The sequence below is a fragment of the Pinus tabuliformis genome, chromosome 2_2 (assembly GCF_031772625.1).
Source record: "Pinus tabuliformis cultivar Carrire ecotype Pingquan chromosome 2_2, CPIR1, whole genome shotgun sequence".
Lineage (NCBI taxonomy): Eukaryota > Viridiplantae > Streptophyta > Pinopsida > Pinales > Pinaceae > Pinus > Pinus tabuliformis.
The window spans coordinates 526,463,828-526,488,265 of record NC_142300.1 but is presented as its reverse complement, the minus strand read 5'-3'; the positions used below and the strand labels follow the sequence as shown (position 1 = coordinate 526,488,265).

Sequence of the window (24,438 nt, the reverse complement as noted above, 5' to 3'; positions counted from 1 at the left end):
TATTTTGGAAGTTGTATAACGTCTTTGTTTTCTTCTGAGTTATAGAACCAAGAAGAGTAGCCTTATCTTAATAGTATACTTTGAGTTACTATATTTGTTGCATAAATATAAAGGCAAGCTAGGTTCCCTTTACTAATTGAAGTAATAGAAGTATTTTGGAAGCTATATAAATTGAATTTGTTTTCAAATATGCTTTTTTCTCACTAAGATGCTTATGCAAAATTTTGGTTTGGTAAAATAATATTTTTCCATGACAAATCAATTACCCACTTTAATGCTTAGGGCAATAATGTCCAAAGATTTATTTCTATGTATGGGAATTCTACAAGTAAAATAATAATTTTCCATAAAAATATCAACTATCAAGCGCAATGGTTACAGGAATAATGTCCAAAGACTTAATTCTGTGTGTAGAAATTATACATTTTAGTTTATTAGGCCGATAGGCTTTCCTTTGAAAGAGACTTTCGTCGTCCCTTTGTTCCTCATGCTGACACGTGGCATAGAGAATGGCGACGTCGTGTTATGTTCGTGCAGTAACTGTTCTGCGGTTCCTTCTCGCCAGAGCCATGTTATCCACTGATTATACAACAGAGGAAACGGAATACTACTCCTCATCGTCCCCCTCGGAGGACAGCGGAGATCCATTTCGCCAGCATTTAAATTCTGATCCATTTCGCCACCAGTTAAATTCTATTCCATCATCTGATTCGGATGATGACTCAGGCGATGAGTCTGATTCGCCAGCTCCATCGCCCAAAATACAGAAGATTAAACAACAGCAGCAGATGCAGCGATCTCTGCCCCCATCCTCTTTCAATAATGGAAGTGCTTTCGGGGATGAGGAAACCGCAGACGGTAGGAGAAAACGTCCCAGAGCGCAGGGGAATGGAGTCCCCGAGCCTCCGACGAAGAAGAAAATGACAGGGAATGGAGTCCCCGAGCCTCCGACGAAGAAGAAAATGACAGTGAAGCATCGCGAAGAAATCGCCGTCAAAGGACAGAACAAAGCTCAGAAACAAAAAGTCACAGGAGATGCGAGCACTTCTAAAGAGGAGGAGGAAGCGCGGAAGCAAATTGGTGTAGAAACTGCAGGTGCTTCCAAAGCGAAGAAGGAAGTACAGAAACAAAGTTTCGCAGAAATTGCAAGCGGTTCCAAGGAGGAGAAGAAAAAGAAACAGAAGCAAACCGTAGCAGAAAATGGGAACACTTCCAAAGAAACGAAGAAAGTGCAAAAACAAAATGTGGTAGAAAGTGTGAGCCCGCCATCTTCGCCACAACATTCTTCTAAGAAGTCCTCTCAGCTCTGGAGTCCTGCAGATGAACTCGCTTTCTTCCATGGGGTTCTGTCTTATTCTAAACGAGGTAACGGCCTGCCTTCCATCATGGCTCCTGTGTATGACTATGTTAGGCCTATGTTTAGCACACAGTATAACAATTCTCAATTATATAATAAATTTAGGTGGGGGAGGAACAAGTTTCATTCAATCACGGCCAAGATTGAGGCCAATTACTACAGTTTCAAGAAAAGTAAATACGAATTTGATAATTCGCATCAGGCTGCTTTGTATGAGGTTTGGGCGAAATTGTGGGGTAAAGAGGATAACGGTGGTGATGAGCATGGTAACCATGTGGAACAGGAACAGGCAGTCAGTGCATCTGGGAATTGTAAGGGAAAGAAGAAGCAGCATGCGGACGCAGAGGAGGTCAATGCATCTGTCGGTTCCAAGGGGAAGAAGAAGAAGAAGAAGGACGTTGAGGCAGAGGAAGAAGATACACTAAAAATCAGCGGCGAAGAGGACCAAAGGCAAAAAGAAGAGGATGAAGAAGATGTGCCTACAAGTAAGAAGACCTTGTCTCATGCCTTGTCCAAGCTCAAAGGAGGGGATATGACAATAACTCGAAAAATGTATAATCAGTTCTGTGAGGAAAGGGATGCTTCTCTCAAGGAACTGAAGAGTGTTGTTCAGAAGATCTTCGAGGATTCCCACTCAGAGGTAAAGACTATGTTGGAGGGCCGTCTTCATCAACAATAAGTATAATCTTCATGTATCCAGCGATGGGATGCTTTTTGGTGAACACTTAGTAAAGCCAACACTGAAGCATTGAAGTAAATGTGGCACCAGCAAGACGTTTGGACATAGAAGCTTACTTAGAAAGACTTAATCTCTTGCAAAAAGAGTCACATGCATATGGAAGACCTTGGAGCAACCACAGGTAATGACAATTTTTGAAAATGTCTACTGCTATGGTCCATAATTGGAACGTGATTGCACAAGAGTTTCGAAGTGCTTGTTAGCGATTTCAGATATTAGAAGATGCCTCATCATAAGATATTGGCTGAGCACACACGCAAGTTTTCTCAAAATTTCTTGAAACTTATTGTAGTATATTATTTTTGTTTAAAGGAATATCTTTTAACTTTTTCACTGCTAAATACCTGCTGTCAGATTCTGTTGCTTATTACAATATGGATGATCTGTTTATAGCAATGCCTATTGTGGATAACTATTTTATTATATTTATTACTCGGACTTAACATTGAGGAGGATCCTGTAAAATGATCTTCAGGAAACTGTATCCCTTGGAAGTCCTAAATTCCTAATAAATGGGACCAATGAGGTGTTATTCCTAATTTTCTATACTCAACAGAGTTCGTTGTTGTTGGTGTAAAAGGCTGCAGCAAGTTATGGGCTTATTTAGCTACTGTTATGTCTGAGTGAGTCCCATTTAGGCTGAATGTTAGATGAAGTTATTTTCATGGTCTACAATAACAGTTAGGTGTGCACATTGCCAAATTCCTACGCACCATTAGACAGTTAGGTTGTGAGTTGGTTATATACCAAATTGTAGCTTTATTTCATAACATATTTTAGAAGCTGTACTGCCAGTGGAAATGCTATACGTTTCTTTGTTAGTGCTCGAGTATTGGTTTTCTTTTTTTGAATTATATGAGCACACAATGCTACAACCCCATGTCAATTGTTTATCTCCAGCATGGTGATTATAGGCGAGATGTAAAAAATTTAAATGCAATTTATCGCTCAATTTCAGCTGGAAACAATAACTTTGGTAGCTAGTAGTCATCTTGTTTTGCCCACTAATAGTTAGGACGTTTTGAGTATACGCCTCTGTTCAAACGTTATCATATCTTCCAGCTCTCATGTTGTAGGCTTACTCCTGCCACTTGTGTTATGCCAAGGTTCAATTTGCAGGTTGGGATTTCTCTACTCATACTTCAAGGGGTTTTTAACTTTTGACTCCTTAAATTGAATGAATTTATTGCATTTTTCTTGTCTTATCAGTTATAGGCTGACCAGACTTATCTTTTTAACTTTAAAGTTTCTTTACATTTTAAAAAATCAAATCTTTGCCCGTAAGTTACCGCCTCAGAAACTCCAAGAAGGATTGCCATTAGTTAGTGATTAAGTGTAATAGTCGCATATTCATTGTGTGTGCAGCTGTGTGTTTTCATTGCCTATGAGGCATCCTTGACTTTAATTCATATATGCTTTAAATTCTGTATGTGTTGACAAAGGGTGTGCCAGTGTGGAAGGGATGCCTTTGCATCTTTAGATTTTTGAGTTCTGAATATAGTAATTAATTCCACTATTACTCCAAGAGTTTGGATGACACATCTGCAATCAATCTTGCTAAGAGACTCATCTATCATTGTCTTCTCATTGTTGCTACAAAAAAGTGGAGATTTCCTTCAGTCTGATTTGTTGTAGTTATCTAGCTTTTCGGTGGACTTTTTGATTTAGGATTTCTGGCGGGCTGTATACTTTTTCCAATTAAAAATGTCATGCATGTTCCTTGTTATAATTAAAACCTGTTGAGGGTATACGGAGGATCCATGTTGCATCTATGTTTCGTGGAGAAGTCTGATGTACCGTTATTTAGGCACCAACACGACAATCTTTTTATCTCTTTGATTGCGAAACAGATAAATGGATATTGTGTATTTGATAAATGAAATAGGTGATGGTGTCTTGACTCTTGATTGTGTGCTCAATTGAACACCCCTGTTTGCGTCTTTGAGCTTGACTTGTTTTGATTTTTCTAGATTAAACCTATTGATTTTAATACCCAATACCAATGTCCTTGTTTATAGAAACTTGCAAAAATGGAAACTTTCAACTAGATGTTATGGAAGTTAATCTCGAAACAAAAATTAGCAAAATATCTGTTTCATAAATTGTATGTAAATATATTTACCTGGATATTCTATTTTGATTATTATTTACAAACTGAAGCTGGAAATAAAACAGTACATCATAAAATTCATCTGGAGTAATAATAAGCAGCTGAGTTCCATGGAACCAACAAACCATAACATACAAGCATTACAAAAGGAGAGAAGTCCATGGACCACTAAGCAACAAACCACAATGTACAAGTGCTACAAAAGGAGAGAAGCAAAACATGAGAACTTGGGGTGCCGATAGGGCTTTGCCACTGGTGACTCGCCTGAATGTCCATGATAGGCAAAGATAGGGCTTTTACCTTCCTGCCTCGAAGGTGGAAGAATAGGCGAATCCATTTTTATTGCTGAGTGCTGTGTACCTGGGAAGGATAACGTGCATGGTATAGTTTGAGCAATTGATGGTTTTGCATATATTACAGTGGTCCAGCACCTCCAAAAACTCTTCGGATTATGTACATTTGATTGATAACTTTGAGAAAGTGATGGGCTTGCAGATATCAGTGGCCCAGCGCCTATAAAAACTCTTCACAGCTTATTGTTGTACATAGCATGTGGGTGGGTTCTCAATGCTCCTGCCAAATTGACAGTTTAACCGTCCTTACAACTCATCGTCTCTGTTTTTATCATAATCTGACCCTCACGAACGGGTCTCGGAGCTGGAAATCAACACAACATCATTTCTTCCAGGTGAGGTCATCGTCTCTGTTTTTATCATAATCTGACCCTTTCGCTTGGGAGGAGGTTTTACTATTCAGGTCGCTTTGCCAGTATTTTCATTGTCCCAGAGTTTACTTCCTGTCTGAGTTGCGCGTGCTGTTACAGAGTGTCCAGTTATCAGACAGTTTTACTGTCGGGGGTTTTTCCAGGTTCGAGCGGATGACGCTCTGCCCCTTTCCAGGTAATTCATCATCTCGACACCTCTTCTATTAATTCGCTCCATGACCGGGTTTCCTGGTATCTTATTAGGTTTAATTCATGAATTGAAATTCTTCTCGCAGGTTGCGCTCTCCAGATAGCAGAAGGCGTACTCTTCAATACCCAGTTCCAGATAATCGGAACCCTTGCCGTAGGTAAGATTAATGCACCCATTTTTTGCTTTACGGTTCATTATCATTGATACACATGATTATTTTAGGGTTTTCACCTCACGCCGTGCACTTCTCAGGTATGCTTCCACTGGGGTTCGGGAGTCTGGCAGCTTCTCAACACTGATATCCTTGGCTTCACAGGTGCTCTTTACTGACTTACTTGCAGCCTTACGGCGGGTTAAAGAATTATAGGAAGAGGGTTTACATTCTTATGTTATACCGAACTGAATAGTTTGCTTATCGAGAGGTCTCCTGGTACAACTGTCTCTCACTGTTTCTAACTGCGTGGAGGTTTCCCTCTTGAATTATGGAACTCCGTAATCATAAAATAATATTATTCGCTATTTAATTATTATAAAAAAATATCATTAGGCTTATTTACCAGTCTCAAGTAGGTAAAGTAATTCAAATGTATGTTATTCAATATTTAATTATTATAAAAAATATCATTAGGCTTCTAGGAGCCTTATTTATCAGTCTCAAGTAGGTAAAGTAATTCAAATGTCATCCTCGAGTGTTACTCCCGATCCCTATTTACCTAATATCATAGGAAAGTTTGAGAGAATGGGGAGATTGGACTTTGGTAATAGCATCTGGCTTTGTTTGCTTGCTTGCTAGGACATTATGTGCCAACAGGTCTTATAGTTTTCAGATGTTAATTTTTTGGGCATTGAAAATGTACCATATTTTTCTTATAAATCTAAAACAGAAGGTATGTAGTTTTACCTCAGTACAAGGAACGTCTATATCTTATTTCAAGTTAAACAGCAGAAAACAGGACGAAACAGAAAGAAACGAAATTTCATTCATAACTAATACATATAAAATATATCGACTAATTGCAGATTACCTGTTTAACAACTGCAACTGCAGTGCTTCCACTGCAAAAGCAGTCTATAGTCGGACGAGACCTCAATTCTTTGTCCATTACTTTGTACGCTTTCAGGTAGGTATCTTTCCAGGCAGAAAAAAGACTGGACTCCTTTCTTGAACTGACTTGGCCATCACCACCCAAGTCATTTTGGCCATTTTTTGCCTTCTTTTTGTTATTGTATGTATCGGTAGCATTGATGTTGTTTGCTTTATCCTTGAAGGATTGCCAAAAAGAATGCAGTTTCACTGGTAATGAATCCCTGACCCTACGGGCAACAAGATGACCATAAGGACCATGGCCATCAAAAACCCCACAGAAGATTGAATCATCTGAAACAAAATCCTGTGAATGATAACAAAAGAATAATGAAAATATGAACTTTTTATTTCCAATTAGGACACAGCAAAATTTTGCTAAAAAATTGAATATCATTTGAACTGAAAAAGAACTCTGACCCATGAAAATTTCGAAACATTTCATTTGTGAACTCATGAGAAAAGAAGATTCACAGCATAAATGGCAATGTCCAAGAGTCACATAGTAGCCCTTGTTCCATTCATTACTAAGGGCTAGGATCCTTCTCGCACTGAATAGTGCATGCACATTGTTGCTACAGCATACATGTAGATTGCATATGTTACATTCTACATTCTAAAAAAATACCCTCTTGCATGAGGCACAGAGTGCTGTTTATTTTCTGCTGCTGTTTAGGAAGAGATTAGTGGAGAACAGTAAGAGATCAAAAGATACAAACAATTCTCAGTAAAACCAAAGACACACATATGAAAATTTAGAAAACTGAAGTTCTTATTCTTTGAAGAGCAGCATTGTTGGCTTTTTGTGAAGTGCATGGTGAAATTTTTCTGTCTTCCTTGGAAATCCTTGAATGGTTTCGGTTGCCTTAGCTGATAGTTATTGGTAGGTACTTCAAAGAATTCAACACTACAGGAGTTCCCTATTGTTCTCCGTCATCTTCTAACCAGATATTGCCAAAGTTGCAGTTTGCAGTGTAAATTGAGCATTTACATCTCAAACTACCATGGGGATTAATCTCCTGACTCTCTCTTGATGATTAGAATTATAACATGTGGGCATTCATGCCTTCAACGACACTGGTTGAGACTGATCTATATCGTCCATATGCAGCATGCCCCCATGGAGATCGATGTAACAACCATCAACCTCAACCTACATAGTGTATGCACATTATTTTTTCATGGCGATTGATCCTATGATTAACTCAAATGCCTCTGTCATTGTCTGCAGAAGCTAGCTCTTATGGGGGTTACCTTCTGAACTGTTTAGATTCCACACATCATATCCACAGAGGATTGGATCTCTCACAATGGCGAGGTCTTCAGTATTTACATATAAACGTCTTCACTTCAATTAACGCCATGACCAAATCAACAAAAACGACTCCCCCAAGTTGTCGGCAATTTATGTCGTATGACAGGACAGAGTGACAAACCTCGCAGCCCACTGGATATATGGACTCTCAGTTCGAAGCAAACCTCAAGAGGACAACAAGTAAAAGGAAAAGGTCATAAAGGTTGCAGGGAAAACGCTAAATATGTAAGCAATTGTGAATCAGGATAGCATAAGTTTATTAATCTTTTATTAAAGGAAGCCTCTCTTTGCACTGCAGCCCCTTGAGGTATGTTTCTGTCAAGCATTCCAATATATATCTATATATATAAACTGCAAATACGTCTTCCCTTTTTTGAGGTTAGAGACATGAATTAAATGCCACACACACATATATCTTAGTCGAAGAGGTTAGTTCAGTTGGCTATGGCCAATGTTTTTAGGCATTTAGCTAATTTTGTGATAGCAGGTGCCGGATTAAAGCCTTTTTGATCAGGTGTACTAGTCTATGTTCATGGGTTTATCAAGAATGCCATCCAAAATGTGACAAAGTATTCCTCAGGTTCTCATTAAGTTTTGCTTGGAAAAATATATAGATAAATACCTCAGGCTACCAAAACAGTGCCAGAACAAGAAAAATATAACTAATCACATAGTCTAGAAATCATTATGTTATTAGACAATAACAGTTAGAATTTATATTCTAAAAAACTGTGGCTAAACCATATAGCGTAGGTTTACAAGAAATATATAGTTTTAGGCAGACATACCCTAGAGTGCACAGATAAGTATAAATTATCCAAAAAATATTGTGGAGGCCTATCCATTTCATTCTACTCTGAATTCTGCATGTCTGCTGCTTAACATTTCATTGAGTATATATCTACAAATCAGTGATTTTGGGATCAAATCCCACAAAGCAATTCTAGCAATTCTATACCCGCTCTTCAAATTCCTTCAAGCTTTTGAAATCAAAACCAATGAATTATCAATATAATTTTACCATAATAAAAAAACAATTAGAAGGCGTTTAGCTAGCTCAAATTGCTCATCCGTTAGGCTTGAACCAACATCTCTTCTAGAGAAATTCAACAATTCTAATTTAATAATCTTATCGGCCTCTCTTTGTACCTTTTGGGACAATTGCTAGTAATAATGATTGATGAGGTACAATAGGAATGGAATTAGGCCACCGTAAGCCTTAACCGATAAATTTTTTTGAGTATAAATTGGATAAACATCACATATTCGTATTCTATTCCAGTATATTTAGATAGTAAACACTTATTTCAAAACAAATAGTTGTTATTCATTTTTTCACATCTCAAGGATCTGAAACATTTATTCTAAACCCCAAATGTATCATTAATTTGAGATGATATGCAGAACCGACATACCACAAACAACCCATAGGGAAATCAGTTTATCCCAATATTTCTAAAATTAAAAGGGAATGGAAAACCATATATAAAACATAAATCAGATATAAAAAATTTCAAGTAGCCATCCTTGAGACTGTACTAGAAAAACCCACAAGTATCTAAGAAATAATGCCACAAAATTTACCCTATGAGATGAGATTGCTAAGGAAGTGGATATAGTAAATGAAATAATGGGAATTATGGACTATGCTGCTTCAAAAGTACGAACCTACAATTTGTTCTACTCTTGAAATAAAAAATTAATAAAAATAAAATAATATATGTATATATATATATATATATTTTTATTAAAATAAAAAATTCTAATTCAATGTGGAGACAATTATTACTTTAAGTTGAAATAAAAAATTGTGGAGACAATTACTACTTTACATTGAAAAAAAAATTTGGATGAATATGCAAAGACGTCAAATCTTTTATGAATATGCAAAGATGTCAAATTTCCCCATTACGTGAATGAACTCTCCATCATTTACAATTGAATGTAGAAAAACTACATGTGGTTAATTGAATTTTACTAGAATATCTCAATTCTTAGGAAGCTATACTTAAATATGAATGCAATGTCTTTGCATAGTGATTTGATTCCTAGATGTATATTTTCTAACCTTTTGAATTTGAACTTTTAACCTTTTACAAAAAGCCATGTGTTAGCAATAAAATTTTTAACCACATTATAATTTTACTTTTATAAATGTTTTTCCATGCATAAATGGATCAATGACACACTCAATTTAATTTAATCTGGTTGATTTTTAGAAGGCATTGGCATTTTGAGTGTCTAGTATTTAATGTTCTAGCTTGTAGTTGTAATGACATTCTAGAATGCATGCTTTTGTTAAGAAACTCTTATATACTTACAAATTATAAACTTACGAAAAAAATATACAAAAATAACTTAAATTTAATGTCTCAATGTCTACTTACTTGATTATAAAAATTAAAGTACGATTTTTTCAATTTAAAAAATCTATCCACCTCTCTTTGCACCTTTTGGAGCAATTGCTAATTAATCTTTATTAACCAACAATTTATAAAAATCTTTATTAAGTATTTTGGCTCCGTTGCCTCTACCCATAAAAATAAAAAAATTATCACTCGAATTTTAGTCGAGAAACCATTCTAGTTTAGTTTATTGTGCAAGAGAATATAGGAAATAAGAAAATGTTAAGTAACTAGAAAGTCAAGTGTAATCCCCCTCTCATTTTCCCTTCTATTGTATTGTTTAGTTCCTTTGTCTTTTTATTGAAAACGTTCCCTTCTAAGTTCCCATCTTTATTTTTATTTTGTTATTTAATGTTTACAGTTACAATACAAAATTTATTGTAAATTCATTTTGGTGAATGGGTAGCTAACTAAGTCCACATGTGGCCATCATATTAGCAATTGCAACTTTCTACTTTCTCCACTTCTCTAGTTTCAAACTATTCATTATTTTGTTTAAACCAAGTCAAACACCAATAATGTCTATGTTGAATCTATTTTAGATCAATACAAGATAGTTAATGAGTAAAATAATCTCCCTGGTCTTAACCTACCATAAATGCGTATCATTTTATGTTTTTATCCTCATAAGTCCAATCTTATCTAATATTATATTAGTGTACACTAATTTAAAATATTCAATATCAAATTTTGTTTAGAAGTGGGATTTCTTAAATGTTAAGAATGTGCCTTCTTGTTCTAAATTGCCACATATATAAATAATAAAATAGGATGGAAAAATGTTAATCTTATTAATGGTGTTTTTTTTGGAAATGGAAAATCAAAATATTTTGGCAACGTGCTATAATCTAAAATTATTAATTCTACATTTTTTAAGTACTTCAATCTATTTGGATACTTAATAGATAAAAAATTGAAATAGATCCAAAATGGATACTTAATAGATCAAAAATTGAAATAGATGCATGCAATTTAGAACTAGCGTATATTATTTATTTACAATATAGTTGGCTATTTTTAATAATAATATTTTTAATAATAATATAATGTAGGTTATACACAAGTTATTTTCTATTTCATTTTGTTTAATTAGAGGTATATATTAATATAGTTTATTTTGTTGTATTTTATTTTATTGGGAGAATATTATTTTCAAAGTTATATAAGAATGTTATTGCTAAGCAAAAGGCTATTAAGGGTTGGTTATAAACAATTAAATGTAGTGTTAGAGTCAAGGGTGTTTCTTATTCTTTGTTTTTTTTGGTATATATATTGATAACATAGAAGAGTGTTTGGAAGATGTGAGTTGTGTTGGCCCATGCTCATTGGTATGGTCACATGTCTTCTCCTTTATGCTAAATATATTGTTATTTTGGAAATGAGCCATTACAAACTTAGCGAACAACTCAAAATCGTCCAAGATTTCTACTCCAAGATGGGTATGATTGGTAATACCAAAAAAACTAAAGTCATGATAATTAAATCTAGTAAGATCACCTATTAATCTTTCATTTATGACAACAATTGCTTGTAAGAAGTTCCTTCATACAAATGTCTCGAAATTACCATCCATCATAAGCTCAATTGGAATTATAACATTAATAAACAGATAAATGGAGGTTGGAAAACTTAATGTGGGCTTGAAAACAATTGTATGTTAGTGGATTTTTGGATTTGGGATTAAAAAAATTGCTCTTTGAGAATCCTACCACTCATGTTATTTTGTATGGATGTGAGGTTTGGTGTTGTAATATATCCAGAGAGCCATGGAGGAAAATTGAATAGATACAAAAGCAATTTATAACCTAGAACCTCAAAGATCAAAGGAAATACTCTATACAATATTCTCTTGATTGAAGCAAGCCTTCCCCCATTGAAAGCATGCCTATGACTAGGTATCTTATGTATAAGAAGAAGTTATCCAACATGGACACCAAGAGGTTTCCTAAAATTGCTTTTAACTCTAGCCAAAACTCTCACCTTTAGCTCAAGCAAGGGTGGCACAAGGATGTCCAATCTTGGTTGGACTATTGGGAATAAAGGAGGATATCATCTTGCAAAACCAAATAATATTAAAAATATTATTACTTCCAAATTTAAGGAGAAATTGTGGCGCAATAAAGAGTTCAAGGGAAAAAGAAAACTACGATATTATAAAGAGGGTTTCAACTCCAATCTTAAAACCCAAAATGATATTTTTGGCTTGACTATTGTTAAGAAGAAAATGGAAATTACGAAGATAATAACTAATTCTCATGAGCTACATAGTGAAAGTGGGCATTGGTGAGTTCCCAAAATACCATGAGATGAAAGAATTTGTCACCTTTGTGATCCTAAAAGGATTGAAGATGCAAATCAATTTCTCTTAGAGTGTCCATCTTATGCTCTCATTCGATCTAATTTAAAAAAAAAATGCCATGCTACCAACCTTCTTGACTTTTTAACTATGTTCCATAAAGAGTTTGAGATGGGGGGATGCGGGTGCAGGGAGACACACAAGGGGGGAGTGTGGGAGTACCCTCAAATGTTAGGGAAATTTAGGGGGGACAGGGGGACGTCGATATATATATATATATATATATATATATATATATATATATATATATAGATAATGGAATTATAAATACATTAATACATAATTGAATTAAATAATGAAATACACTGATGCATACTCATCATTCATATTGATGCATATATCATTCATCCATAAACCAAGATATTTAACAATGAAATACATTGATCCATATTCGTCATTCGAGAATCTACATTGATTTAAAAATTAAATTCATCATTCATCCCTTTATACTCTATATTGATTTAAAATTTAATTTCTTCATTCATCATTGTAGAATCTAATTAGTACTAAGCAAAATAGATTATAGTAGATACAAAAGTTTGAAGACTAGAATAGTAAATTGATATAACTCAAACACAAAAATGGTAAAGAGTGATGAGTCAAAGAATCAATCTAAGGTCATCAATATCTAGAGTCAAGACTCGAAAGTTAAAACTGAAAATTAAAAATGGACAATGAGCATTGAAGGAGCATCACGACGTAGGAGAGGCAACAATTCACTGGTAATTCAAATAGCACTTCATGGTAAGATAAGTAGAGGTTTTGAGCTTGGTAAGTCAAATGAGTGAATTAGGGATTGCAAATTAGTTTAGGTTTTGATATTTGCTATTTTTATTTTATTTTTAATATTTCAAGGGTTATTAGACAAAATTGAGGGGGAAATGTCCCTCCACCCAACATTTCTCCCATGGTTTCTCAAGTCAATATAATTTCATCAAGAAATTTTGAATTCCACGAGTCATATGATCCTTGGATAGTGCCTACTCCCTCAAAATGGGTGATTCTGAGCTTGGTGATCTTGATCAAATGCGAGTTCTAGACCCTCATACTTGATAGAATCAAATGGGAACATTGTAACCCCCACAATCCTGATATCCTGAAAATTGTTGTCTCTGTTGAATTTTGAAAGAGATATGAAATTATATTTTCTCCATCTCTCAAACATCCCGAGTCATTTCATGGTAATGTTAAATATTAAGTAAAAGGATGAAAATTAATCTTTTTACTTTAAGAATTTAACATTACCATTAATTACATAACATTACTAGGACCTAAGGGTTGAATATTAAGCTTCCCCACTCATAAATGATTGTTTTCAAGCAAAAATAAGGCACGGGGGATTCACTCAATGAACATCTAACCTATCACATGTGTTTGTGGCATACTAAACAATACCCTTAATTTGATACATATTGGAAAATACCTCTAAAAATCACATTATTTAACCCCCTAACAATATGAATCCAATACACCTTCACAATTAAAAAAACCCCTACTTTTTCTAGATATTTAGGTATCCATTTTTTACCCCTTTATATTTTTCATTAATTTTGAGCTCCCCTTTTTATACATGCCAATATAAAAACCCTTTACCCCCTATTATATCCTCAATATATTATGTCTTTTTTTCCTTAATATATATCTCCCAATATGAACACACGTTGTATGGTATTACTCCCCTAGTGAAGTCCTCGTTAACTAGGGGAGGCACCTAGCCCTTTTTAAGGGGTACGCCCATACACACCCTTTTTGGGGAGTCCCATCTCCCACTCTAGGGAAACCCCCTCCCATTGTGTCTCCCCAAAAGAGGGACGTGGGGAAGCATTTTCTAAATGTCCCTTGTCCCAGGTGCATGTGGTGCGAGAGGTGCGTGCACCCCACCCTGGAAGATGCATCCTCATGGAACATTGTGTTTTTAAGTCATCAAACTATGGTGATATGACAACACTTCTCTCTCTTATTTTTTAGCATAAGAATAAAATGCTAAAACATTATGATTAGTCACTTACATTCTTAAAGTCTAATAAATCATATAGATATTAATAAACATTAATCATTACCGTCAATATAATTTCTTTTAATTTTAAAAATTCGCTACAATAATTTTTGATGATGATGATGGTGGTGGTTAACGTCCACTGAGACCAAATTGGTCTATCAGACCTACAATTTTCTTAGTTTTTAATTATTTGGCTCCTCGTTTTTCTTGGCAATATTGGTGTTGTAGCTTTCTTTTTTTTCTCTACGGTCTTCCAATTTCCTTTATCTTGCATCTCCTTCATCTCTTATGGTTCTTGGGACATTGGTGTCTTAGCTTCGTGATCTATTGTGTTCGTCCTTTTGAAGATAGTCGGAGAAGAAGTTTGGTCTAGGAGATCTGCTTTGTTGTTAAATGAAGATTTATTTTGTGTGGAATTCGAATCCTCATAGTTGCTGATTTGTTGGGCGGGGCTTTCTCCCTGCTTATCTTGAGAGTTGTTTCTTTCTTGCCCGATTTCTTGTAATTCAGAGTTTTCTCTAGAGTATTCTTCTTTGATGATAGTGTAGTGTTCTTTTTGTGCTCCTTCCCACCATGTAGATCTGTGGTGGTTTTTTCTAGCAGAATTTTTCTGGGAGGCTTTTGGGCAATTTTTGGCTAGATGGCCTGTCTCAAAGCAGGATCGACATCTGAAGAGGACACTTTCATAATCGAGTTTCTGGTTCCACACATAGTCTTTACTTGTTAGGTTTATTTCAGCTGGGAATCCGGCGCTGAAGTCCATTTCCACACAAATGCGTGCATAGGTGGTTCTGGCATACTCCTCTGTTTTTGGGCACCTGCAGTAAAATATATATGCGTGCTATTTTTTAATAACCTGCATCTAAAGCATCATTATTAACCGTCTTTGAATTCATCAATAAGGAATAATCTAATTCAATTAAAAAGTAATGTGATTCAATAAAAATAGTAATGAACCCAACCTTGGAGAATAATGTGGAAGGAAAATAATTTAATATATAAGATAATTTGTCATTTAAAATTAGTATTTTATTAAATTTTGTAAATATAAATTAAATGGGGTAAATATTTAAATATTATTAATTTTGTTTGAAAAATAGAGGTAGATGTAAAATTTTAATATTGTATTCTAATATAAAGAAAAATATAGAAGTATAATATATTTATATATATTAAAACAATACAATATCCTATAAAATATTTAAATAATATTTAAATAAAATTAGAGAATAAAATATAATTATAATAATTCTATTCTAATTTATTTCTCAAACATAAAATAAATTTCTATAAATTATTGATTTTTAAAATCTTACAATTTATTTTAAAATTTTATTAATGAAATGTATAATAAATTTATTTTAAAATGTCACTAAAACAATGTATAATATTATTATTCTATAAATTTATTTTAAAATGTCACTCAACAAATGTATAATATTATTATTTTATTCATAGAAGGAAAAGAAAAGGTTGAGTAAGTATATATATTCATTTCATCATAATTCATCATTATACCATTAAAAAAAGTTATTTCATAACCAATAGAATTAGAGCAGTAACGAATCCTTTAATGGAAGCGAACTCAAGAGATGCAGAGCTCTGGAATCCCTTGCGACGGCTAGGGTTTTTCCTAGTTGGGCGATCTATGTTGAAATCACATGGATCTCTTTGCAACTCTCTTCTGCATTCTGAACAATGGTGAATCTTAGTGATTCAAAGAAGAAGACGATATCTATTGCATGAACAATTGCCAGTGCATCAAGCTCTTCGGTTTTGTAGAGTGCCATGCTGTAAACTGGATTTGTTCTTCTAGTAGTTCAAGAAGTTCCTTCCCTTAATATTCCTTTGGAGGAGGCAACTTTCAACTATGAAAAATATTTTTCGGAGCAAGGTTTGGTCTGTAGGTTTAATGGGTTTTGGTCGCGATTGACTAATCTTCACAAGTGGATCTTTAATTCATGGAAACCTCTCTTGTCAGATGATCTAAATTTTTATCCTATGGCTCAAGGTTTTTTGTTGTTGTTGTTTTTGACAATATTGAGGATAAGAGGGTTATTTGTGAAATCCAGGTTGTGAATCTAGGGTAGTGTCAATCTCATAATGTAGCCCTGGTCTCCCACCTTTGATCCGGTTACGACACCAACTCTATGGTTGCAGTTTGGGTAAGACTTTTGAACCTTCCCCTACACCTTTGGAATCTCCCATCATTATCCTCTATCGAGAATGCATTAGGAAAGTTTTATTGCTGCAACCCAAAATATGAATTTGTTTATAAGATTACTTATGCTCGAATATGTGGTCCCTCTTCAAGAAAGGTTTTCCCACTAAGATTAATCTATTGGCTCCATAATATGTATGGGTTCAAAAGCTCGATTATGAAAATGTTTCATTCCAATGAAGAGCATGGTATAAAACTAGGCATGTAATCAAAATCTACCCCAAGCGTCTATATAACAACAATGACCAAAAAAAAACCAAAAGCCCAAATGGTAGTTTTTGGAAAAATTTTAGTTGGAAATGGAGTGAAATTTTTGTATCATGGGGTATTCGCTTGAGGGTTTGGATTGAGCCCTTGTGCTCAATTTCAAACCTATAAGGAAGATTGGAATATGTAAAGGTTATGGCCTTGTAGCCAAATTAATTTTTAATACAAAACTTTAACAATTTCTTTAAAAAAATAATAATAATAAGGGAAAAAGAACATTAAACAAATATATCCACCCGATAATCAATCAACCATTTTGTTAGAAAGAGGATTCATCCTTCAAAAACATACATATTCATCTCATTTCAACCATTATATTAATAGAATCATAAGAAGAGCAATAAACCAAGTAAACATGCATGTTCATCAAACAACCACCTTGTAACCATTACATGCAATAGTTAAAAGAGAGCTATTACATTTATATACAATTGACTACTTATATTAATAAAATCACAAAAAGATCTTTAAACCAGAGAAAAGATGCATATTCATCCAACAACCACCTTGTAACCATTACATAAAATAATTTAAAGAGAGCTAATTACACAATTGACTACTTATATTAATAAAATCACAAAAAGATCTTTAAACCAGAGAAAAGATGCATATTCATCCAACAACCACCTTGTAACCATTACATAAAATAATTTAAAGAGAGCTAATTACATTTATGAAGGATATAAGTATAAAGGCTATAACATTTTGAAAATGTTTCTATGTTTTTTTATGTGGGCAATTAATCATTATATTTGTAAAAATATTGTGATATTTTGTGACATCACCATTTACACTAAGATTTGGAATTTATATACTAATACCTATATAACACACATTTTGTCAAAAACATGTATATTAATTTTACCCATAATCAAATAATTTTTTTTTCTTTAAACATACCTATTAACATAATAATTATTACTTTTACTAGCATAAAAATGATATTAAAATTAATAAAATAATGTTTTTTGACATAATAATTATTATATTAATTACCTATTTAAATAAACACCTTTATTAACCTAAAAATCATAATTTATAAATATAATTTTCATAATATAATATATTATTAATAAAAAAATCATATTAACAAGCATCTCATACATAAATATCTTAACCTTACAACAAATAAACTGCTTTATTATTAATATTTAATATTTCTGTGGATAAAAATAATAATAATTATTTATTAATATTTTTATATTATAATGGTTAATAACAATGTCTAATAAAAAACAATAAAAATAATCAATTAATTATTAAAGAGATGACGATTTTAATATATATTATATTTCTTTTAGTTGACTGATTTATAAAGAGATTTGAACTTCACATGAATTATCTAGTAAACTTAAAAATTAATATAAAATAAAAATTATTTTAAGTAATATTTTTTTATTTAAAATTTGTTGATATAATTTTAACATAATAAAATTTATACAATAAATTATAAATGGTAGTTTTTAATTAATTTAAATTTCCAAAAAAAATAAATTTTTAATAATAATTATATAAAAAATATTTTGTCGAAATGTTTCGAACCATAGTGTGATTCATTGTCTTAAAAAATTCAGATTTTTAAGACAATCTAAAAGAATTCCCAATCATCATCACTTTCATATATAGTAGAGTAAAAGGAAAGAAAAAAAATCTTTATATCATATGAATGAGACGTGGCATCGAAAAAGTGAATATGATGCAAGTCAAAAATATGTTTTTTTCCAAAATTGTCTATAAAAATGGAGAAAGGTGGAGGAATTACCTAGACAACCAAAAAATACATCGTCCTCCCATTCTATTACGTTAACCCGCTATGAACGAAAAGTTGCCACCTATCATTCACATTCAGCGCTTTGTCAGAATCCCGTCAAGGCACATCTCACAGATTTTTCTATACCCGCCAGGGAATCATGTATCTTGAACGCTAGAAAATCTGCGTTCGTATCCACAATCCGAGGAAACAAAAAGAAATCATGACACACAAGAAGAATAATGGCATTCACATCAAAAACATAACAGGAAAAATAGTAAACCATGAACTGTGATAAAATTATATAGAATTTTCACAGAAAATGTACAGCACATGATGTAGTAGCAGAGAGAAAATAAATTGATATATTCGGCGAATCTACAAAAATTAGGATGGTTTGTTACGTAGAAGGGCCCTTCGTGTTTTCTGTGGATTTTGCATTAATCTTGTTTCGTACCAAATTGCAAAAAGACACTGTAGTGGGCATGCAACGCCCATGGAGATTGCGCTAAAAACAGACACCATCCCGCCTGTAATAATGGCGGATTCTGTAGCGTAATATAAAACTAGAATAATGCCTTTGTCTGTATGTGGGTCTCACGAATCCAGTACCAGGCCTGTGTTTTCAGATACAGAATGAGAATGGCTGTGTTCGCCCTCATATGTTACAATCAATACGTTTGGATCGTCCAGGGCGCGTTCTACGTGCTTTCTTGCAGGGCAACCTCTCACTGTGCTGCATTTGTAATAACCTCTGCAAGATCCAAGCAATAAACTACCCGTCAGAGCCATTAAAACAGAAAAACAGAAAAAGAGAGTATCATATTTTTTATTTATATTGATCTAAGTTTTTTGTTCTTGAAGATGGGTAAAGATAGTGATATGTATATTTGCTGGCTTCGGTCACATATGTTGTATGTTGATTCTTCAGTGGGGATCTCCCCCACTGGAGAGAAAAAAACATAGTGAGACTATTGCAAATTGATTCCAAATTGGAAAATTTCAAAGGCTTAAGTTGATAATGGGACTTGTTTCCATATTACTTATAAAATGTTAATCGCAAAACAAAACAATCTAACAAAAATCCACAAAATTCCAAAAAAAAATACCATAATATAATAATATTAACTACAAAAATCTACATGATAAAATGAAAAATTTAACGGTAATAGACCTTGGATGTGGAGAGCCCTTAATGGGCTTCTGTCCATATTTTCGCCATGAGAATTCATCAGATGGAATGTCCGCCAATTTTGCACTGACTGCAGGTACTCTGATAGTTCTTTTCACTCTGGACTTCCTGTATAAGCAGCCCAAACAAAGGTGAAAAATGTGACACAATTAGGAAGAATAGTATATTTATTTACATAATAATCATGATAGGTTGATATACTCTATGTTGCATAAACCAGATTTTATAAATAATATAAAATATATAACTTAGTAAATTTTGCATACATGTTTTTGGAAATTTAAATTTATTTTTTTGGGAAATTTGTGAAAAGAAAAACAAATGGTTAACCAAATCACTCAAATTAATAATATTATCATATATGTGCACAACCCCTTAGGATGTATCATATTAACATGGTTTGAAATGTTGATCCAAAAATTCATATAAAAGTTTCAGAAAATTGTTAGCACTATAAAACTGATAGCAAAAGTCTGTGTCTTAAAATTGAAAGTGTTATCAAAATATGTTAGTTAACTTATATAGTGTCATTGGAATTTATATGTTATTATCAACTAGATATCAAAATCAATATTGAACTACAGTAATGTTTTAAAGTTGAAGAAATTCTTTGAATGATTTTTTGAAATCCTTTCACAAAATTGAAAATTCTTGTAAAAGAAACCATTCCAGAACACCTAACATACTACAAGTAATATTATTGACTAGTATAGTGAATGTTTTAGTAGGTAAGTATAACTGGTGAATGAATGTTTTAGTTGGTGAATATCAAGTCATGGTTTACTGGTTGGCCTAGTGTCCATATTGAAATGACAGTGGCCATCCAAAATTCAATGCATTTGTAGATAGATAAAGGAGTTGAAGAATCCCCAGCTCTGTGCACAGGAACTACTACCAAAATGAATAATGGTGTGACAACGTACTTGCGTTTTGAAGAGCAGTGGCAGCGTCCGCCTGTAGTGTTACACTTTCCTGAGAGATCGTCAGGTTTTCCATGGATGCAAGCTTTCTTAGAGGACGATAATGGCGGTCGGCCTACGGCTGTTGGGCTGAGAGATCGAACCAGTATAGAAGTTTTATCGCACGGATCCGATGCTGTGAGTGTTGAAATGAAGGAGTTAGTGGAGGATAATGGGGAGGAAGAGATCACTGACTCTTTAAAGGACCTGGAACCCATGAAGCTGTAATCTGAATTTACTGGCACTAATGAAATCTTGGGCTGCTGAGGGCTTGAGTCCATAACAGGGTTCTGTGCAGGGGCCTGGACGTGCAACGGGGTGGGACGGAACAGGGTGTTGTTATTCAATGGCGCAGGGGAGATAAAACCTACAGAATCCTTCAAGGGTTCTTGAGAAGAACAAGATGCAGCAGCAGCAGCAGACATATTCGCATGGCCGGGTTCAAAAGGGGGGAAATTTTGGGAGCCGGAACTGAAGATCCCGCTGGGGCTTTTCTGAAGCGAGCACGGCCTGTCGTGGTTCCGAGCATGGAAACAACCCTTTTAAATCGATTTGCAGCCATTTCTGCAGCAGACCCGCACGGGCTCTCTCTTTCATCTTGCATTTCCCGGTGCCGGGATATTAATTGTATCAGATTCTGCACGCTCTCCAGCGGCAGAAGCCGCCTGGTGCACGTCGCGGTCCATGAAATTCCTGGAGTCCAGCATCTCTACGGCCATGTCTTTTCACTCAACTGCCAAAACACAGAAACCAAATGCTAAGAAAGGGGGCCAAAATCGAGTTCCCAAAAAGAAAAGAAAAACAGAGCCCGAAATCAAGACCTTGGAGACGAAGGTTCGAAACTCACGGAGACTCATTTTTTGATGATATAATAATCTATAGCAAGTTTTGGAAGGATCATGTTGAAAATATTGACAGGGTGCTACAATTATTGGAGGAGAAACAATTATATGCAAAAAGATCCAAATGTTTCTTCGGAGTACAAGAGGTGGAATATCTGGGTCATATTGTATCTCATGAAGGAGTTAAGGTAGACCTTAGCAAAATTAAAGCTATTAAGGAATGAAAAATCCCCACATCCATAAAGCATCTGCGAGGATTTCTCAGGTTGACAGGGTATTATCGCAAGTTTGTTAAGAATTATGGGAGAATCGCAGTACCTCTAACAACATTATTGAAGAAAGATGCATTTTCATGGACTCCAGAAGCAACAAAGGCCTTCGAGCATCTTAAAGAGGGAATGTGCCAAGCACCGGTCTTAGCTACACCAGACTTCACAAAAACCTTTATTGTGGAATGTGATGCTTCAGGAAATGGAATTGGTGTTGTTTTAATGCAAGATGAAAGACCCATTGCTTTCGAAAGTCATTCAATCAAGGGAAAGTTTTTACACAAAGCTATTTATGAGAAGGAAATGTTGGCAATACTCCATGCACTTAAGAAATGGCGACCCTACCTAATGGGAAGACACTTCAAGGTAAAAATGGATCATGATAGCCTTAAATACTTTTTAGAACAAAGATTATCCTCTGAAGAGCAACAAAAGTGGGTCACAAAGATGTTGGGGTATGACTTTGAAATCATCTACAAAAAGGGAAGCAAAATGTGGTGGCAGATGCACTCTCACGAAAGGATGAGGATGTGGAAGAATTGTTGTGACCCATTTCTATTATCCAACCGGATTGGATAAACGAAGCAAGGGAGGAATGGAAGAATGATGAAGAAGTGTGGGCACTTATTCGAGAGTTACAACAAGACTCCAGTACATCTGATACATTTAGCTGGCAAAATGATTCGTTATGGTACAAAGATCGCTTATACCTCGGTAAGAATTCTTAGCTAAAACAAAAGATTCTTATGGAATTGCACACTTCTCCCTTAGGATGGCACTCAGGATTTTTAAAAACTTACCACAGGGTTAAAAATGAATTTTTTTGGGAGGGCCTTAAATCAAATATTCAAAAGTTTGTGGCAGAATGTTTGGTTTGCCAACAAAATAAAGTTGAAACAATTAAGACACCGGGTCTATTACAACCTTTATCCATTCCAAGCCAACGTTGGGAGGAGGTTTCAATGGATTTTATCACAGGTTTACCCAAGTCCGAGGGAAAGAGTATCATCATGGTCATAGTTGACAGACTTACCAAGTATGCACATTTTGGTGCATTATCACATCCATTTAAAGCCAGTATAGTTTTTACTGCATTTATGGAAACAATTCAAAAGCTACATGGAAACCCAAAGATTATTGTAAGTGACAGAGATCCCATTTTCACTGGAAATTTTTGGATAGAATTATTTTCTTGTCTTGGTACTCAGTTAGCTCATAGCTCATCTTATCATCCTCAATCTGATGGGAAAACTGAGATAGTAAACAAATGTTTGGAAGGATATCTTCGTTGCTTTGTATCTGATAAACAGACACAATGGGTCAAATGGTTGCCTCTGGCTGAATGGTGGTATAACACTTCCTTCCATACAACAACAAAAATGACCCCATTTATGGCACTTTATAGATATTAGCCACCATCCATCACATCATATTTAAGAGAAAATTCTAAGGTTCAAGCAGTGGAACATCACATCGAACATCAATAGCATGTCCTCCAACTCTTAAAGGATAACCTTGTGTTGGCACAGAATAGAATGAAACAACAGGAAAATCAACATCGCAGTGAAAGAAGTTTTGATGTAGGTGATTGGGTATTCCTACGGCTACAACCATATAAGCAAATGTCCCTCAAGCAAGCTAAGAAGGATAATAAATTATCACCAAAGTATTATGGTCCGTACAAGGCATTGCAAAAGATTGGTACTACGGCATACAAATTGGAGCTTCCTGTAGCTTCTCGATTGCACCCAGTTTTCCATGTTTCATGTTTAAAGAAGGTTATAGGTGACAAGCTCCCAGTTCAAACAATATTGCCAGAACTTGACGAGGAAGGAAAAATTATATTGGACCCAGAAGTAGTCACAGAAACAAGAACTCGACAGTTACGAAATCGATCAATTTCGGAGTATCTTATCAAGTGGAAGAACTTATCCACTGAAGATTCCACATGGGAGGATGAAAATTTTATACGGAAGCATCCAAAACTACTGAAGCATTGAGGACAACACTTTTTTGAAGGAGAGGGGCATGTTGGGTCCCTATAATACTAGTGATTACCCCATTACTATTGTAGTTGTATCCCTTATTAATATTGTTGTGCCCCTATTGTCCCCATATTGTTATTACTGTGCCCCATAGAATCCCTCTATTATTATTTTTGTGGCTTTATATTATTATTGTTAGGTCGGCTGGGTTATATTGTGACTCCTTAGACTCCTATATATAGAAAGGAGGTTTTGTCATTTGAATCATCCAAGAATTGCTCATTTATGTAATGTAAAGGAGGTTGCCCCCTCGAAGAGGCTGAATTCTAAGGCATGGATCTCTCTTTTCTATATTTTGTGAGCTGGTTTCATAACATGCTCTTCCTCTGCGCATAATCTCTTACCCACTACTCTTCTTCCTTACCAGGTTGGGAGAGGGTTCAACGCTCTTCCTTTGCACATAATATCTTACCCACTACTCTTCTTCCTTACCAGGTTTGGAGAGGGTTCGATGCTCTCCCTATGCTCATAATCTCTTAGATTATGTTGTAGAATTAAGGAGGAACGTATCAATCTTGACTAGGGTTCTAGATTGTGTTGTATAATCCATTAGTTCATGATGTACAAGGGTTTGAGACCTCAAGACGAAAAGATGTCGAGAAACGTGGTGCTAA

At 34.6% G+C, this 24,438-nt stretch overlaps 2 protein-coding genes and 1 pseudogene across 3 annotated transcripts; 2 read left to right on the top strand and 1 right to left on the bottom strand.

Annotated features, from left to right (window-relative positions):
• Positions 1–564: 564 nt before the first annotated feature.
• Positions 565–2,525, top strand: LOC149193669 (uncharacterized). Its single transcript, XM_089406823.1, has 3 exons — positions 565–935; positions 1,005–1,152; positions 1,198–2,525. The coding sequence occupies exons 1-3, from the start codon at positions 570–572 to the stop codon at positions 2,034–2,036; spliced, it is 1,353 nt and encodes a 450-aa protein (XP_089262949.1). The 5' UTR covers positions 565–569; the 3' UTR covers positions 2,037–2,525.
• Positions 2,526–4,741: 2,216 nt separating this feature from the next.
• Positions 4,742–5,545, top strand: LOC149193668 (uncharacterized). Its single transcript, XM_089406822.1, has 4 exons — positions 4,742–4,894; positions 5,030–5,105; positions 5,206–5,277; positions 5,373–5,545. Exons 1-4 carry the CDS (start codon positions 4,757–4,759, stop codon positions 5,417–5,419), a joined length of 333 nt encoding a protein of 110 aa, XP_089262948.1. The 5' UTR covers positions 4,742–4,756; the 3' UTR covers positions 5,420–5,545.
• A 13,245-nt stretch (positions 5,546–18,790) lies between these two features.
• On the bottom strand, positions 18,791–21,395 carry LOC149193667 (putative WRKY transcription factor 7; annotated as a pseudogene). The gene is made up of 3 exons (XR_016254466.1): positions 20,633–21,395; positions 19,692–19,817; positions 18,791–19,271 (listed from the first exon to the last, which is right to left on the bottom strand). The product of XR_016254466.1 is annotated as a putative WRKY transcription factor 7 (transcript).
• Positions 21,396–24,438: the final 3,043 nt, after the last annotated feature.

Bases quoted from the DNA above. Each gene is read 5' to 3' on its own strand.
- LOC149193669 (XM_089406823.1), top strand. From the start codon at position 570: ATGTTATCCACTGATTATACAACAGAGGAAACGGAATACTACTCCTCA. The intron at 936-1,004 runs GTCCCCGAGCCT...GTCAAAGGACAG, and splicing joins AGAAAATGACAGGGAATGGA to AACAAAGCTCAGAAACAAAA. The intron at 1,153-1,197 runs GTTCCAAGGAGG...AAACCGTAGCAG, and splicing joins TTTCGCAGAAATTGCAAGCG to AAAATGGGAACACTTCCAAA.
- LOC149193668 (XM_089406822.1), top strand. From the start codon at position 4,757: ATGTGGGTGGGTTCTCAATGCTCCTGCCAAATTGACAGTTTAACCGTC. The intron at 4,895-5,029 runs GTGAGGTCATCG...GTGCTGTTACAG, and splicing joins CACAACATCATTTCTTCCAG to AGTGTCCAGTTATCAGACAG. The intron at 5,278-5,372 runs GTAAGATTAATG...TGCACTTCTCAG, and splicing joins AATCGGAACCCTTGCCGTAG to GTATGCTTCCACTGGGGTTC.